This window comes from Hemiscyllium ocellatum, chromosome 33 (assembly GCF_020745735.1).
Source record: "Hemiscyllium ocellatum isolate sHemOce1 chromosome 33, sHemOce1.pat.X.cur, whole genome shotgun sequence".
Taxonomy (NCBI): Eukaryota; Metazoa; Chordata; class Chondrichthyes; order Orectolobiformes; family Hemiscylliidae; genus Hemiscyllium; species Hemiscyllium ocellatum.
In genome coordinates, this window is record NC_083433.1 from 6363509 (window position 1) to 6379091 (window position 15583).

At 43.0% G+C, this 15583-nt stretch overlaps 1 protein-coding gene across 1 annotated transcript; it reads right to left on the reverse strand.

The window, feature by feature from the left end:
* Positions 1-3769: 3769 nt before the first annotated feature.
* Positions 3770-14409, reverse strand: LOC132831238 (ferritin heavy chain A-like). Its single transcript, XM_060849250.1, has 6 exons — positions 14308-14409; positions 13272-13418; positions 12234-12359; positions 4868-5014; positions 4142-4269; positions 3770-3914 (listed from the first exon to the last, which is right to left on the reverse strand). Exons 1-6 carry the CDS (start codon positions 14407-14409, stop codon positions 3770-3772), a joined length of 795 nt encoding a protein of 264 aa, XP_060705233.1.
* Between the last annotated feature and the right edge of the window lie 1174 nt (positions 14410-15583).

The window sequence follows — 15583 nt, forward strand, 5'->3', positions numbered from 1 at the left end:
GGAGGGGAGGATCCCGATAAAGTGCAATGCAAAACAATGCAAAACAAGATAGCCATCCATCCAGGCAGAAGGTATTTGTCTGCTATCCACGAGGGTGGGTAAAGGCTACATCAGGAGGGAGATCCCCAGTTGACATTTCCTTGCCACTTGAGTTGGACCTTCCTTCAGTAAAGGATCGTGTCTGTGCTGATGTCCAACAGCATTCCCATGTTAAACAATGCTCTGTACACAGTGTCTACCTAGAGGATTCTAACCCCCTTACCCTAACACATTGACTCTCCAGGGTGGACAGTTAGAGGATTTTACAGAAGGAAGCCATTCAGCACTCCCCCCCATGTCTGTACTCACTCTTAAAAGAGCTACCCAGCTAGTCCCAATCTCCAGCCCTCCCTCCATGGCCCTCTAACTTCATCCCTTTCATGTATATATCCAGCTCTCTGTTGAAACCGCCTATGGAATCTACCTTCCCCACTCTCCCAGGCAGCGCAGTCCAAATCCTAACAACTCTCTGAGTTAAGATGTTTCTCTTCACCTCACTCTGAGCTCTCTTGCTGACTAATTGTGACCCGTAGTAACTGGCATACCAACTGGTGAAAGCAGAACATCCTCCTTTACCCTGTCAAAATTGCTCATAATTTTGAACACCTCAATAAGGTCACCTCTTAATCTTCTCTATTACAAGGAGAATAAGCCCAATTCCTTTAATCTTTGCTTGTATCTAAAATACCTCACTCCTAATATCATTCTCGTAAATCTCTTTTGCATTCTCTCCTGGGCGTTAATATCATTCATGATTCATGAATAAGATGTGCAGAACTGAACACAATATTGCAAATGTGGTCTGACCAATGATTTGTAAAAGTGAGGCATCATTCCCCTGCTTTGATGCCTCTCTTTTTAAAAACATAAGCATCCTATAAGCCGCCTTAATGATTGACTGACTGTTTCATCTTCCCTGGCCACCTTCAGAGAATCATTTACTTGAACCCGAAGGTTCCTCTGCCCCTGTACTCCCCTCAGTTGTTCCATTTGAACCTGCATTGACTCTCATACCAAGTGCATTACATTGCATTTCTCTGCATTGAGATTCAGAAATAACTGCCAATATCAAATGTTGCCCTGTAAAAATGTAATAATATTAGTTTTCAAATCTTCAATTAGTTTTGTGTGCACTCACTATCCTTCCTGTGAAAAAGCTGTCCCTAACATTAGCCTGAACAGTTTAGATCTACTGTGAAGATTCTAATCCCATTCCACATCCTCAGTTCTATTTGACCCATTGTGAAGAAACGGTTCCTCTCTATCTACTCTGTCAAATCCATTTATCACCAAAAACATTTCAATTACACTCACCCCTTAACTTTCTACCCTGGGGAATGTGGACAAACTGTTGATATCATTTAACCAGCTCTTTATCTCTGAGTTCATTCAGATAATCTAAGATGCCCCATTGGCCACAGAAAATGTCACCATTTATAAAACACTGTGAATTGTCTTTCTTGGTCAGAAGTGAATAACTTTACACTGCCCCTCAGTGTCCTGTATCTGCCAGTCTTGCCCATTCCATTAAACTTTGCAAGGTTCTACTTTCATACTAATGTGCCACCTGATGGAAATTGTCATTTTATTGATGACCCTTCATTCCTTCATCTAGAACATTGATAAATCTCATGAAAAGTGATGTTTGGGATGACGGTGCTGTTGGCTGGGCCAGCATTTATTGCCCATCCTTAATTGCTCTTGTCAAGGTGGTAGTGGTGATTTGTCTTTGTGAATCGCTGCTGTTGTCCATTTGGTGGAGGTAAATCCTATTAGGAAGGGAATCCAGGATTTTGACTCAGCAACAGGGAAAGAACAGTGACATAATTCCAAGTCAAAATGGCGAGTCACTCAGAAACTTGCAGGGGATGGATTTACCATGGATCTGCAGCCCTTGTCCTTCTAGCTAGAAGTGGTCATGGTATTGAAACGTGTTATCTAAAAGAGCTTTGGTCAATTTCTACAGTATTTGGTAGAGGGTACACCTTGCAGTTGTTAAGTGTCAGTGGGTAGAGGGAATGAATGTTGGTGGTTATTGTGCCACTCGAGTGGGTTGCTTTGAACTGGAGGGTGTCAAGATCCTTGTTGTTGTTAGCACACTCTCCATTATCCTGACGGACACCCCTTTCCTGGAACCAATTCTCTACCCACATTTAGCATTTCCATTTTCCCATGATCATGTGATTCCCTGTCAATGACATCATTAAAGATGGCTCCTTTAGCTTTTCACAAACTGAGGCAGAACATCCATCCTCCAAATTAAAGGATCAGCACAAATCAAGAGAATATAACCAAATCTAGAGTAGCCTTATCACATGGAGCCTGGTCAAGCCTGTAAAATGGACTGTTTGCACACTGGGAGGTTAAATTTCCATGCACTGCTCAGGCCAAAGTACATGTGTATTTTCAATCCCATTAGTAGTGAACACGTGTAAAGTACCAGAGCTTAAGTTTGTACTGGACTTCTGCAGAAGAATATCTTACAGGGGAAATATTGTCTTTCCCCTCAGGCAAAACCCCTGCCCCATCTATCTCAGTTCAAGCTGAGAAAAAAAAGTGAACAGTGCAGCCTTAGACCAATTATTAATTGAGTTACTTGATATCCCCCTTATTCTAAAAGGTCAGCTATGAGCATCAGTATTAATCCAATGGATTTTCCTTGATCCACAACATTGCCAGATTGGGTGTAGAATCATAAACAGGCCAATGTAGACCATATTCAAAAGGAGAGCTGATTTCCAGTAAGTTAGAAGGAAAAAGTAGAACAGAATCCTGCAAATGCTACTTAGGTTCTAGAGCTTTCTTTGCACCAGCTACCCTCCATGTGAGGCCTCTGGATTGCTAGAGCAGTAAAAAGGGAATTGCTACATTTGTCCCACATGAGTTAAGGTAGGCACTGTTATATTTCCTGATGTAGAAGATAGTTATTAGCCCAGTGGAGTAGAGACACTGATGCTTACCAAAAGCAGAATCTTCATTCTCCAGCACAGAACATGAAGAGAGAAACCATTTCCCAGCTTGGGAAACCATTATAGCAATCAAGTATTGCTTATCTAGGATAAGAGTCAAGAATAGTGAAGATTATGAACAAGATATTTAACCTATATTCTTGTAAAGGGGTAGTTTTACATGATCCACTTAAGCATTAAGACAAATTGCTGGAAAACACTAACTTTCTTGCAACAGCTGCTGTCAAAGTATTTCAAGTCCAGTGAATGTTAACTGACTTCATGCTGTAAATTCTGCCAAACCAATTTTCCCAGTTGTGTTTCCTCCTATTTTCCAGCAGCTAGTGGTTTTTTCCAAAACCACAATTTTACAAATACCTCTAGGAATGACTCAATACACCAGTTTCATCAAACATTAGATTGAAACCTGTTCCCAATCAAGCTATTGCTGCAAAATAGTTGCAGAGCACAGGCAGATTGTGAGCATTGCTTACCCGCAGGTCAGCTTAAACATGTGGAATTTCCAATTATGAGTTACTCACTCAATCTCCCCACAGAATAAAACACGGAACAAGTTACTGGGACAAGAATTGAAACAAGGTTGAGAGAAAAGGATTTAATGATCAGATGTTAAACAGCAAAAGCCAAGAACCAAAATGAAGTTAAATAGTTAGAGTACTCAGTTCCATGGTGAAGAACACTTCAGTTGTGCCATGCACAAAATTAAGTCATCCACTAGAATAAAGTCACCATGTCCAACAAATGGAGTTCTTGAATCCCACTCAGCTCAGGGTGAGCCTGTCAAACAGGTACTCTCCCAGGCCATTCTCAGGGGCTCCCAGTCTCTTCAGGTTGGTGATGTGATCTCCCAGCTTCTTGATCATCTTCACTTGCTCATCCAAGTAGTGCCTCTCCAGGAAGTCACAGCTGGAAGGGGAGACAAAGATTAGCCTCAAGGAACAAAATGCACCTGAATGTAACATCCCATTACAGACACTAATATCACCACATTGTGGTAAGGAGAGGTGCAATCAGGGATGCCTATTGAAATGTTTTTCAGCCTGCAGGAGGCAGGTAGATAATTGGATTGTACCCCAGGGAGTACACAACAGATCATTTCCTTCCAGGTTTGAGAAAAAAAAATTAAGAAACTCACATGAGGGTCAGTGTGGCCAGAGGAGAGTTTGTGCAGATCCAGCAGACTCTGGTTCACATCCTTCTCCATCTGCAGAGCTCTCTGCATTGCCTCCAGACCATTGCCCCACTCATCCTGCTCTGGCTTCTGGAGGGAGGAAAGTCAGGAGAGACAAAACAGCTCATCTCAGACAGGTGGATCACAGGCTACGTCTGATCAGTTCATTATCCCCAAACATTGCAGGAGTTAGATTTCAGGCCAATTGTTTTACTGACACCTTTAGATTTCACTTCAGGCTAAGAAATTTTAGAAGCCAAACATACTGTGAAAGTGCATTTTAAGATACAGTAGTCCAAATGTATCTAAAACTGCACCAATGGTGGTAATTCCTTGCTTTACTGTTCTTTCCCTTTGGATCCTTTTGACCAGCCCATTAGAAACATCTTGGAGATGCAGACAGGAGATGCTGCTACCTTCCACCCCTGTAAAAGGCTCTCATTCTCACCTCATTAATGGAGGTTTTGGAATGGACATCTGAGGTGATTAGTTTAATCAGACATGAGAATGCTCTCCATCCAGTATTCCAGATCATCCCTATTGCCTACTGCTGTCTCAGTGTAAAACAATTTATTTAATTCAATGCATTGTTTTGGTGAGCAGCCTCCAATTCAAATCGCATTTATTCAATCTTGAGCCTGAACTGGTTCAGTGATACCAGTCAGTCAATGAGTTCACAAAACCCAACCTTGACATCCTGCAGGAGGACCCTGCCTCCACGTTTATTCTGGAATTCCATCAGTTTCTCAGCATGTTCCCGTTCCTCATGGGACTGCTCCTTGAAGAACTCAGCAAAGTGACGCAGGGCAACATCATCCCGGTCAAAGTAAGAGAACTGCAGGTTGAGATAAAGTGGGAAGCAAGCATTAATTTCATTCTTGGCTCAATCAGAAAGTGACCCATCCCACCATTTCAATTCCCTTCCAATTAATTGAAGTTAGGTGACCAAAACAGAAGCTCATCGCCTGTGGATTGTGGCCTAAATAGTAGACAGTATTTTGTTCTTCCAGAAATTAAGATAATTCTGCAACCCTGACCTATAGGGTAGGGAGACAAGTGCGTAGGTGTGGCAGAGAGTACAGTGAAGGTCCTAGATGGGGACAGCCATTAGACATCCTGCACATCAGAAACCCCTCTTGCTCAGTGCTAGAAGCTAGTGTGGTCATTAACAAAACAGAACATTAACATGTTGACTAACAGGTAGAAACCTCAGTCAGCTACCTCATTAGCTAACTCAGTCACCTGAGTAACCACATTGTCCTTTCATTTACTCAGCACAGAATTCTGAGTCTTATTTAGATGGGTCACATCAGTTGTGAAAGCGTCTCATTTAATCACCTATCCTCACATTCAATATGAAAGTCACTTCATCTTCAACAGACAGACCAACCAACACAGTCAACAGCTTCCTTATTTCAATACAAAGGATTTGTCTTGGAGGAAGTACTTTTTTGGGAAAAAATATTGTTTACAAGCAACTAAAGAATTAAGCAGCAAAATCATCCCCTGCATTCAATAGGAGAAAAAAAAACCCACCAGTGGTTATACTGTGCAGAGTCACCATAAGCTGGGGACCCTTACCCAGATGCCAATTATTACTTGAGAGAGTCCTAAGATTTCAAGTGTTTCAGGGTGAAGTATGTCCAGGAAAGAGGAAAAAAAGGACAAAAGTTTCAATATATGCTTGAGCAAATTATATAGCCAAGGAAATTCCTAGATACTCCATACAGTTATATCACAGTCTTAACTTTAAAAGAGAATCTTCAAGCCCACAAGCCTCACCATGGAGAGATAAACATAGGAGGAATAGAGCTCCAGGTTGATCTGCTTATTAACAGCATCCTCACAGTCCTTGTGGTAGTTCTGACACACTTGGGAGGCCATCTTCACTATTCCTACTCACTATCACCTAGACAACTCTAGAAATGAGTCTCTCCCGCAGCTCTTGTATTTATCCTCCTGGGACATCCTGCACTCAACCAGGGAAAGGTAGCACCAATGATGATTGACAATCCCTGACAGCCAATCAGGAATCAGCCATGAATGTACACCCCAATGAGAGAGAGGGGGAGGGTGTGTTAACCAGAGCTGATCAGAGGTGTGGATTAGTGTCAGGTCTGGATGATTATTCTGTGATTGAAAGAGCAGGAGGTCACTCTGCAGTATGTCAATCAGGTCACGGTGAGTTTGTGTCTTTTTAAAAGAAATAGGTTTGCATGAGGAAACGTTTTCAAGTTTTCTTTTGAAATAAAGTTTGTTGTAACCAACTGCAAGAGGGACTCAATGAAGAAAGGGAGTCAATTTCTCAGCCTGTTGTGTTGGAAATGGGAGAGAAAGGTGGGAGATTGGAGCTTGGACAAGGCAATTGTAATAGGAGCAGATGGGGCAGAGACTGGCAAATGTTCTCAATGACCAGAGATTTCAGAATGGGGGTGTGGGGTAGGTCACAGTCTATGACACTGGGTAAGCTGCTTAGGACTGAGATGAGGAGAAAGGTCTTCACCAAGAGAGTGGGGTGCCTGTGGAATTCTCTGTCATAGAAAGTGGTTGAGGCCAAATATTGAATGTTTTCAAGAAGGAGTTAGATATAGCTTTCAGAGCTAAAGGGATCAAAATGTTGGATGGAGAATGGGAAGATGGTACTGAGTTAGATGATCAGCCATAATCATAAGGAATGGCGGAAGTGTGAACAGCTGACTCCCATTCCGTTTTTCTCTAATTCTATATTTCAATTATCTGGGTAGTAAGGGTCTTGTGGCACAGGTGTAGTGTCCCTTTGTCTGTGCCAGGAGGTCTAGGTACAAGACCCTTTCTGTTCCAGAGGTGTCTGATAACATCTCTGGACAGGTTCATGAGAAAACAACCAGAGATGCTGCATGCCCAATGGACTGAATTGCCTCCTCCTGTGCCATAACAATTCTGTGATTCTGTGGTTGATCTGCATCTGACCAGCGATTCCCTGCCTCTATCTTCTGACTGACCTTTCTGTGGATTGTCACCTCTCTGTGATGGAGAGCCTCGAGTGTCCCGTTGAGTCTGAGAGTGATACTTCAAGGGGTTTCCACCTCCTGACAGGACCATCCAGGACGGTAAGGTTGGAGGGGAGGATCCCGATAAAGTGCAATGCAAAACAAGATAGCCATCCATCCAGGCAGAAGGTATTTGTCTGCTATCCACGAGGGTGGGTAAAGGCTACATCAGGAGGGAGATCCCCAGTTGACATTTCCTTGCCACTTGAGCTGGACCTTCCTTCAGTAAAGGATCGTGTCTGTGCTGATGTCCAACAGCATTCCCATGTTAAACAATGCTCTGTACACAGTGTCTACCTAGAGGATTCTAACCCCCTTACCCTAACACATTGACTCTCCAGGGTGGACAGTCAGAGGATTTTACAGAAGGAGGCAATTCAGCACCCCCCCATGTCTGTACTCACTCTTAAAAGAGCTACCCAGCTAGTCCCAGTCTCTAGCCCTCTCTCCATAGCCCTCTAACTTCATCCCTTTCATGTATATATCCAGCTCTTTGTTGAAACCTCCTATGGAGTTTAGAAGATTAAGGGGAGACTTAATAGAGACGTACAAGATAATACATGGCTTGGAAAGGTGAACGCTAGGAAATTGTTTCCATTAGGTGAGGAGACTAGGACCCGTGGACATAGCCTTAGAATTAGAGGGGGTCAATTCAGAACAGAAATGCGGAGACATTTCTTCAGCCAGAGAGTGGTGGGCCTGTGGAATTCATTGCCACAGTGTGCAGTGGAGGCCGGGACGCTAAACGTCTTCAAGGCAGAGATTGATAGATTCTTGTCTCGAGGAATTAAGGGCTACGGGGAGAACGCTGGTAAGTGGAATTGAAATGCCCATCAGCCATGATTGAATGGCGGAGTGGACTCGATGGGCCAAATGGCCTTACTTCCACTCCTATGTCTTATGGTCTTATGGAATCCACCTCCCCCACTCTCCAAGCAGCGCAGTCCAAATCCTAGCAACTCTGAGTTAAGAAATTTCTCTTCACCTCACTGAGCTCTCTTGCTGAATAATTGTGACCCGTAGTAACTGGCATACCAACTGGTGAAAGCAGAACATCCTCCTTTACCCTGTCAAAATTGCTTATAATTTTGAACACCTCGATAAGGTCACCTCTTAATCTTCTCTGCTCCAAGGAGAATAAGCCCAATTCCTTTAATCTTTGCTTGTATCTAAAATACCTCACTCCTAATATCATTCTCGTAAATCTCTTTTGCACTTTCTCCAGGGCGTTAATATCATTCATGATTCATGAATAAGATGTCCAGAACTGAACACAATATTGCAAATGTGGACTGACCAATGATTTGTAAAAGTGAGGCATCATTCCCCTGCTTTGATGCCTCTCTTTTTAAAAACTTAAGGATCCTATAAGCTGCCTTAATGATTGACTGACTGTTTCATCTTCCCTGGCCACCTTCAGAGAATCATTTACTTGAACCCGAAGGTCCCTCTGCCCCTGTACTCCCCTTAGAGTTGTTCTGTTTGAACCTGCATCGACTCTCATACCAAATGCATTACATCGCATTTCCCTGCATTAAGATTCGGAAATAATTGCCAACATCAAAACTTGGAGTAAAAAGTGAGGTCTGCAGATGCTGGAGATCAGAGCTGAAAATGTGTTGCTGGTTAAAGCACAGCAGGTCAGGCAGCATCCAAAGAACAGGAAATTCGACGTTTCAGGCCAGAGCCCTTCATCACCTGCACCTCCACACACATCATCTATTGCATCCGCTGCACCCGATGTGGCCTCCTCTACATTGGGGAGACGGGCCGCTTACTTGCAGAACGCTTCAGGGAACACCTCTGGGACGCCCGGACCAACCAACCCAACCACCCCGTGGTTCAACACTTTACCTCTCCCTCCCACTCCACCGAAGACATGCAGGTCCTTGGACTCCTCCATCGCCAGAACATAACAACACGACGGTTGGAGGAAGAGTGCCTCATCTTCCGCCTGGGAACCCTCCAGCCACAAGGGATGAACTCGGATTTCTCCAGTTTCCTCATTTCCCCTCCCCCCACCTTGTCTCAGTTGATTCCCTTGAATTCAGCACCGCCCTCCTAACCTGCAATCCTCTTCCTGACCTCTCCGCCCCCATCCCACTCCGGCCTATCACCCTCATCTTGACCTCCTTCCACCTATCACATCTCCATCGCCCCTCCCCCAAGTCCCTCCTCCCTACCTTCTATCTTAGCCTGCCTGGCACCCTCTCCTCATTCCTGATGAAGGGCTCTGGCCCAAAACGTCGAATTTCCTGTTCCTTGGATGCTGCCTAACCTGCTGTACTTTAACCAGCAACACATTTTCAGCAACATCAAATCTTGCCCTGTAAAAATGTAACAATGTTAGTTTTCAAATCTTCAATTAGTTTTGTGTGCATCCACTATCCTTCCTGTGAAAAAGCTGTTCCTAACATTATCCTGAACAGTTTAGTTCTAATGTGAAGATTCTAATCCCATTCCACATCCTCAGTTCTATTTGATCCATTGTGAAGAAACAGTTCCCCTCTATCTGCTCTGTCAAATCCATTTATCCTCAAAAATTTCAAAAACTCATCCCTTAACTTTCTACTCTGGGAACTGTGGACAAACTGTTAGTGTCATTTAACCAGCTCTTTACCTCTGAGTTCATTCAGATAATCTAGGCTGCACATCTCTACCAGGACTGAGCAATCCAGATGTGGTTGAACCAGGACTTGGCAATTTTACGAAGAAACTCCATCCAAAGGGATTTGAACCTCTTTGAGGTCATGACTAATATTAAATTAGTTCCTTTGCTTTGTGTTTTTACATCTGTTCACTACATTTCTGTCCACTTGTCTGAATAATTTCATTTTGATCATTAGTTTTGATAATAAGCAGAAGGTGTCACCATTTATAAAACACTGCATTGTCTTTCTTGGTCAGAAGTGGATCACATTACACTTCCCCTCAGTGTCCTGTATCTGCCAGTCTTGCCCACTCCATTAAACTTTGCAACCTGATGTAGAGTCATCATTTTAATCGATGGACCTTCATTGATAACATTTACAAATCTCATGAAACGTTATGGCTCCCAATGTCTTTCCTTGGGGAAAGCAATCAGATCTTGCTATTTTTAATTCACTCCCTGGCTGAGGGTACTGGTGGCTGGGCCAGCATTTATTGCCCATCTTTAATTACCCTTGTCAAGGTGGTGGTGATTTGCCTTCTTAATTGCTGGGAGATTGGAAAAGAACATTTGACCTAGCAGTGCGTGCAAATTTAAAGCACATTATGCATTGTCAATCCCAATAGTATTGAAGTGTAAAGCACCAAAGCTTACATTTGTAGCAGACATTTACAGTAGAATAACATTTTTGATGGGAAAATACTGTCTCCACAGCCCCCAAAGCCAAACACCTGCCCCATTTATCTCAGTTCAATCTGAGAAAAAATGAACAGCATTGCCTTATGATGATTGAGCAGTCATAACCAAGTTATTTAGGGACTCCTTTATTCTATCATGGGCTGTGAATAAGACACAGCTGATCCATACTAGTCACCTATTAGATATTTCTAGGAATATATCAATGCCACCACAATCTACCTGTGACTCCACACGAGTATAATTGAAGGAAAGCTGATTTTATGTAAATTAAAGGAAAAAAAAATTGGAACAAACTCCTGCAAATTCTAGTTGGGTCCTATAGCTTTCTTTACACCAGCTGCCTTCAGTATTTGACACCCCTGGATTGAAAGGCCAGTAAAAAAAGGGAATTGCTATATATTTGTCCCACGTGGGACAAGGTAGGCACTGTTGCATTTCCTCACCTAGAGGATAGTTATTAGCCAAGTATACTAGAGGCACTGATGCCAGTCAAAAGCAGAATCTTCATTCTCCGACATGGAATGAGGAGAAGAGAAACCATTCTCCACTTGGGAAACCATCATATAGCAATCAAATATTGCTTATCCAAGAACAGTCAAAAGGAAGTATACTATAAAAGCAAGCTATTTAACCTTTATATTGTTTAAAAAAAAAGGAGTAATTTTAGATGATCAGCTAAATCAATCTAAACATCAAACCAAATTGCTGGAAAACAGTATCTATTGCAAGAACTAATTAATATTTCAGGTCTAGCAACTGTTCTCAACTGATTTTACACCACATACTGCCAACCCCACATTTTCCTCAGCAGTCTTCTTCCTGATTTGCAAGAGCCAGTTTTTTTGCTTCAGTTTAAAAAAAGTTAAATAAATGCTCAGAGTATACCAGTTGTGTCAAACATTTAGACTGGGATTATATTTCGAACTATTGCCGAGAGGCTGTTGCTGTAAACGTATTCCAGTGAGCACAGGCAGTTAGAGAGTATTCCTTACAAGCCAAAAAGCTTAAGCTGTTGTGGAATTTCCAATTCTGAGAACTGCTCACTTAGTCCATAAATCCCTCTACACAGAAATAAAACAACATATTATTGGGACAAGCATTGAAACAAGGTTGAGAGAAAAAGGATTTAATGATCAGATGTTAAACATCAAAACCCCAAGAACCAAATGAAACTAAAGTAGTTACACAGAGTACTCAGTTCCATGGTGAACACTAATTTTGTACAGAGCACAACCAAAGTCATCCACTAGAATGAAGTCACCACGTCCAACAAATGGAGTTGTTGAATCCCACTCAGCTCAGGGTGAGCCTGTCAAACAGGTACTCTCCCAGGCCATTCTCAGGGGCTCCCAGTCTCTTCAGGTTGGTGATGTGATCTCCCAGCTTCTTGATCATCTTCACTTGCTCATCCAAGTAGTGCCTCTCCAGGAAGTCACACAGCTGGAAGGGGAGACAAAGATTAGCCTCAAGGAACAAACCATGCACCTGAATGTAACATCCCATTATAGACGTGACTACCACCACATTGTACCCCTCCCTCACCACAATCAGGGATGCCTTCTGAAAATTCTCTGGATTTCAGCCTGCAGGAGGCAGGTAGACTAGAATTGGAATTGTCCCCCCAGGGAGTAAACAAAGATTTCCTTACAAACTTGGAGAGAAAATGAGAAACTCACATGAGGGTCAGTGTGGCCAGAGGAGAGTTTGTGCAGATCCAGCAGACTCTGGTTCACATCCTTCTCCATCTGCAGAGCTCTCTGCATTGCCTCCAGACCATTGCCCCACTCATCCTGCTCTGGCTTCTGGAGGAAGGAAAGTCAGGAGAGAAAAACAGCTCATCTCAGACAGGTGGATCACAGGCTACACCTGATCAGTTCATTATTCCACCAAGTAGAGTTAGATTTCAGGCTAATTGTTTTACTGACCCCTTTAGTTTTCACTGTTCCTTGAGCTGAAGACATTTTAGAAGCACGGTGGCACAGTGGTTAGCACTGCTGCCTCACAGCACCTGAGACCCGGGTTCAATTCCCGACTCAGGCGACTGACTGTGTGGAGTTCGCACGTTCTCCCCGTGTCTGCGTGGGTTTCCTCCGGGTGCTCTGGTTTCCTCCCACAGTCCAAAGATGTGCAATTCAGGTGAACTGGCCATGCTAAATTGCCCGTAGTGTTAGGTAAGGGGTAAGTGTGGGGGTATGGGTGCGTGGTGCTTCGGTGGGTCGGTGTGGACTTGTTGGGCCAAAGGGCCTGTTTCCACACTAAGTAATCTAATCTAAAAAGATCCTACTGTAAAACTGTTTTAAGATACTATAATCCAAATGTATCTGAAAATATGCACAAATGGTGGTAATTCCTTGCTGTACTGTTCTATCCCTTTTGACCAGCCCATTAGAAACATCCTGGAGATGCAGGAAGGAGATACTGCTACCTTCCACCCCTATGGATTCTCTCATTCTTACCTCAGATTAAGAGGGGTGTTGGGATGGTTATCTGCGGTTATATAGTTGATCATTCTTACATGGGAATGTTGCTCTCCATCCAGTATTCTGGACCATTCCAATTGCCTATTGCTGTTTCACATGTGTTAACTAGTTTTTTTTTAATTCAATGCATGGTTTTGGTGAACAATTAATTCAATCTGGAGACAAAACAGGTTGTGAGATACCAGTTAGTTGGAGTTCACACAAAATAAACCTTCAAAGTTTACAGAAGCCAACCTTGACATCCTGCAGGAGGACTCGGCCTCCACGTTTATTCTGGAATTCCATCAGTTTCTCAGCATGTTCCCGTTCCTCATGGGACTGCTCTTTGAAGAGCTCAGCAAAGTGACGCAGGGCAACATCATCCCGGTCAAAGTAAGAGGACTGCATGTGGAGATAAAGAAGGAAGCAAATCTCAAATCAGAAAGTGACCCATCCCACCATTTCAATTCACTTTCAATTTATTGAAGGAAATGACAAAAGCAGAAAGTCATCTGTGATTTTTGGCCCAAATAACACATTTTGATCTCCTAGAACTGAAGATCAAAATACCAACTGCAACCCCTGGCCTGTATCTTAAGGAGGCAATGTGCTAGTGTGGCACAGTACTATGAAGGTCCCAGTTGAGGACAGCCATTAGACATCCCTGCACTGCAGGTTAGAAACATTCTTGCTCAATGCTGGAAGCTGGTGAGGTCATTCACCAACTGAAACTCAGGACATGAACATATTGATTAACATGTGAAGTCTCAGTCAGCTATCTCATTACCAACCTCACCCATCTGAATAAGTATCCACAGAATTTTGACTGCTATTTTGTAAATCATTCACATTTCAAAAGTGTGAAAGTGTGCCATTTAACCACCTTTCCTCATTCAAAGTTAGTTATGAAACTTACTTCAACAGAAACAGCTTTATTAGCTCAACTTTTAAAATTGATAAGCTTTCTCTAAACCAAGTGTTTCAAAAAAGATGAGTCATAACCAGCTAAAGAGAATTAAGACATCACCTGCCTCTGTAGTCAGGAGGGTAATTGCCAGTGGGTACACTGCAGAGTTACAATAAACTAGGGACCCTCACCCAAAGGAGGGTTATAACTTAAGGGCATCCTTAACAGGGTTTCAGGGTCAAATGTGTCCAGGGAAGGGGACAAGGACAACAGTCTTAACAGATAATTTGCTCAGACACATGACCAAGGAAATTCTTAGATGCTCCATATAGTTATATCACAGTCTTAACTTTAAAACAGAACCTTCAAGCCCACAAGCCTCACCATGGAGAGGTAAACATAGGAGGAATAGAGCTCCAGGTTGATCTGCTTATTAACAGCATCCTCACAGTCCTTGTGGTAGTTCTGACACACTTGGGAGGCCATCTTCACTATTCCTGCTCACTATCATCCAGACAACTCCGGACCAGAGCCTCTCTCCTATAAACTCTTGTATGTATCCCCCAGGGAACATCCAGGGAGAGGTAGCACCAATGATGATTGACAATTCCTGACAGCCATTCAGGAATCCCCCATGAACATAGGCTCCAATGAGAGAGAGGGGGAGGGTGTGTTAACCAGAGCTGATCAGAGGTGTAGATTAGAGTCAGGTCTGGATGATTATTCAGTGATTGGAACAGCAGGAGGTCACTCAGCAGAATCTCAATCAGGTCACAGTGAGTTTGCGACCTTTTGAAAGAAATAGGTTTGGATTAGGAAAGGTTTTCAAGTTTTCTTTTAAAATAAAGTTTGTTGTGACCAACTGAAAGTGGGGCTCAATAAAGAAGGGCAGTCAGTTTCTCAGCCTTTTGTGTTGGAAATGGGAGATTGGCGCTAGGACAAGGCAATTGTAACAGGAGCAGATGGGGCAGATTTGAAGACTATAATCCCATTCCACATCCTCCGTTCTATTTGACCAATTGTGAAGAAACAGTTCCCCTGTATCTTCTCTGTCAAATCCATTCATCCTCATTAAAATTTCAATTGCGCTCATTCCTTAACCTTGTACCCTGAGGATTGTGGGAAAACTGTTGATGTCATTTAATCAGCTCTTTATCACGGAGTTCATTCAGAAATTCAGGGCTGCACCATCTCCGCCTGAACTGAGCACTCCAGATGTGGTTGAACCAGAATTTGACAATTTTACAAAGAATCTCCATCCAGAGGGATTCAAAAGAACAAAGAAAATTTGTAGCCCAGGAACAGGCCCTCCAAGCCTGAGCCAATCCAAATCTACTGTCCAAACCTGTCGCCTGGTTCCTAAGCATCTGTATTCCTCTCATCCCCACCTAATTGTGCATCTGTCCAGATGCATCTTAAATGAATCTACGGTGCCTGCCTCTACCGCCTCTGCTGGCAACGCGTTCCAGACAGTAACCACCCTCTGTATAAAGTACTTGCCCCATTTATCCTCCTTAAACCTTTCACCTCTCACCTTGAAAGCGTGACCTCTCGTTATTGAATCCGTCACCCTCAGAAAAAAACTTATCTCTATCTACCCTGATATTACCCTTCATCATTTTAAAAATTATGAGGGGCATGGATAGGACAAATAGACAAA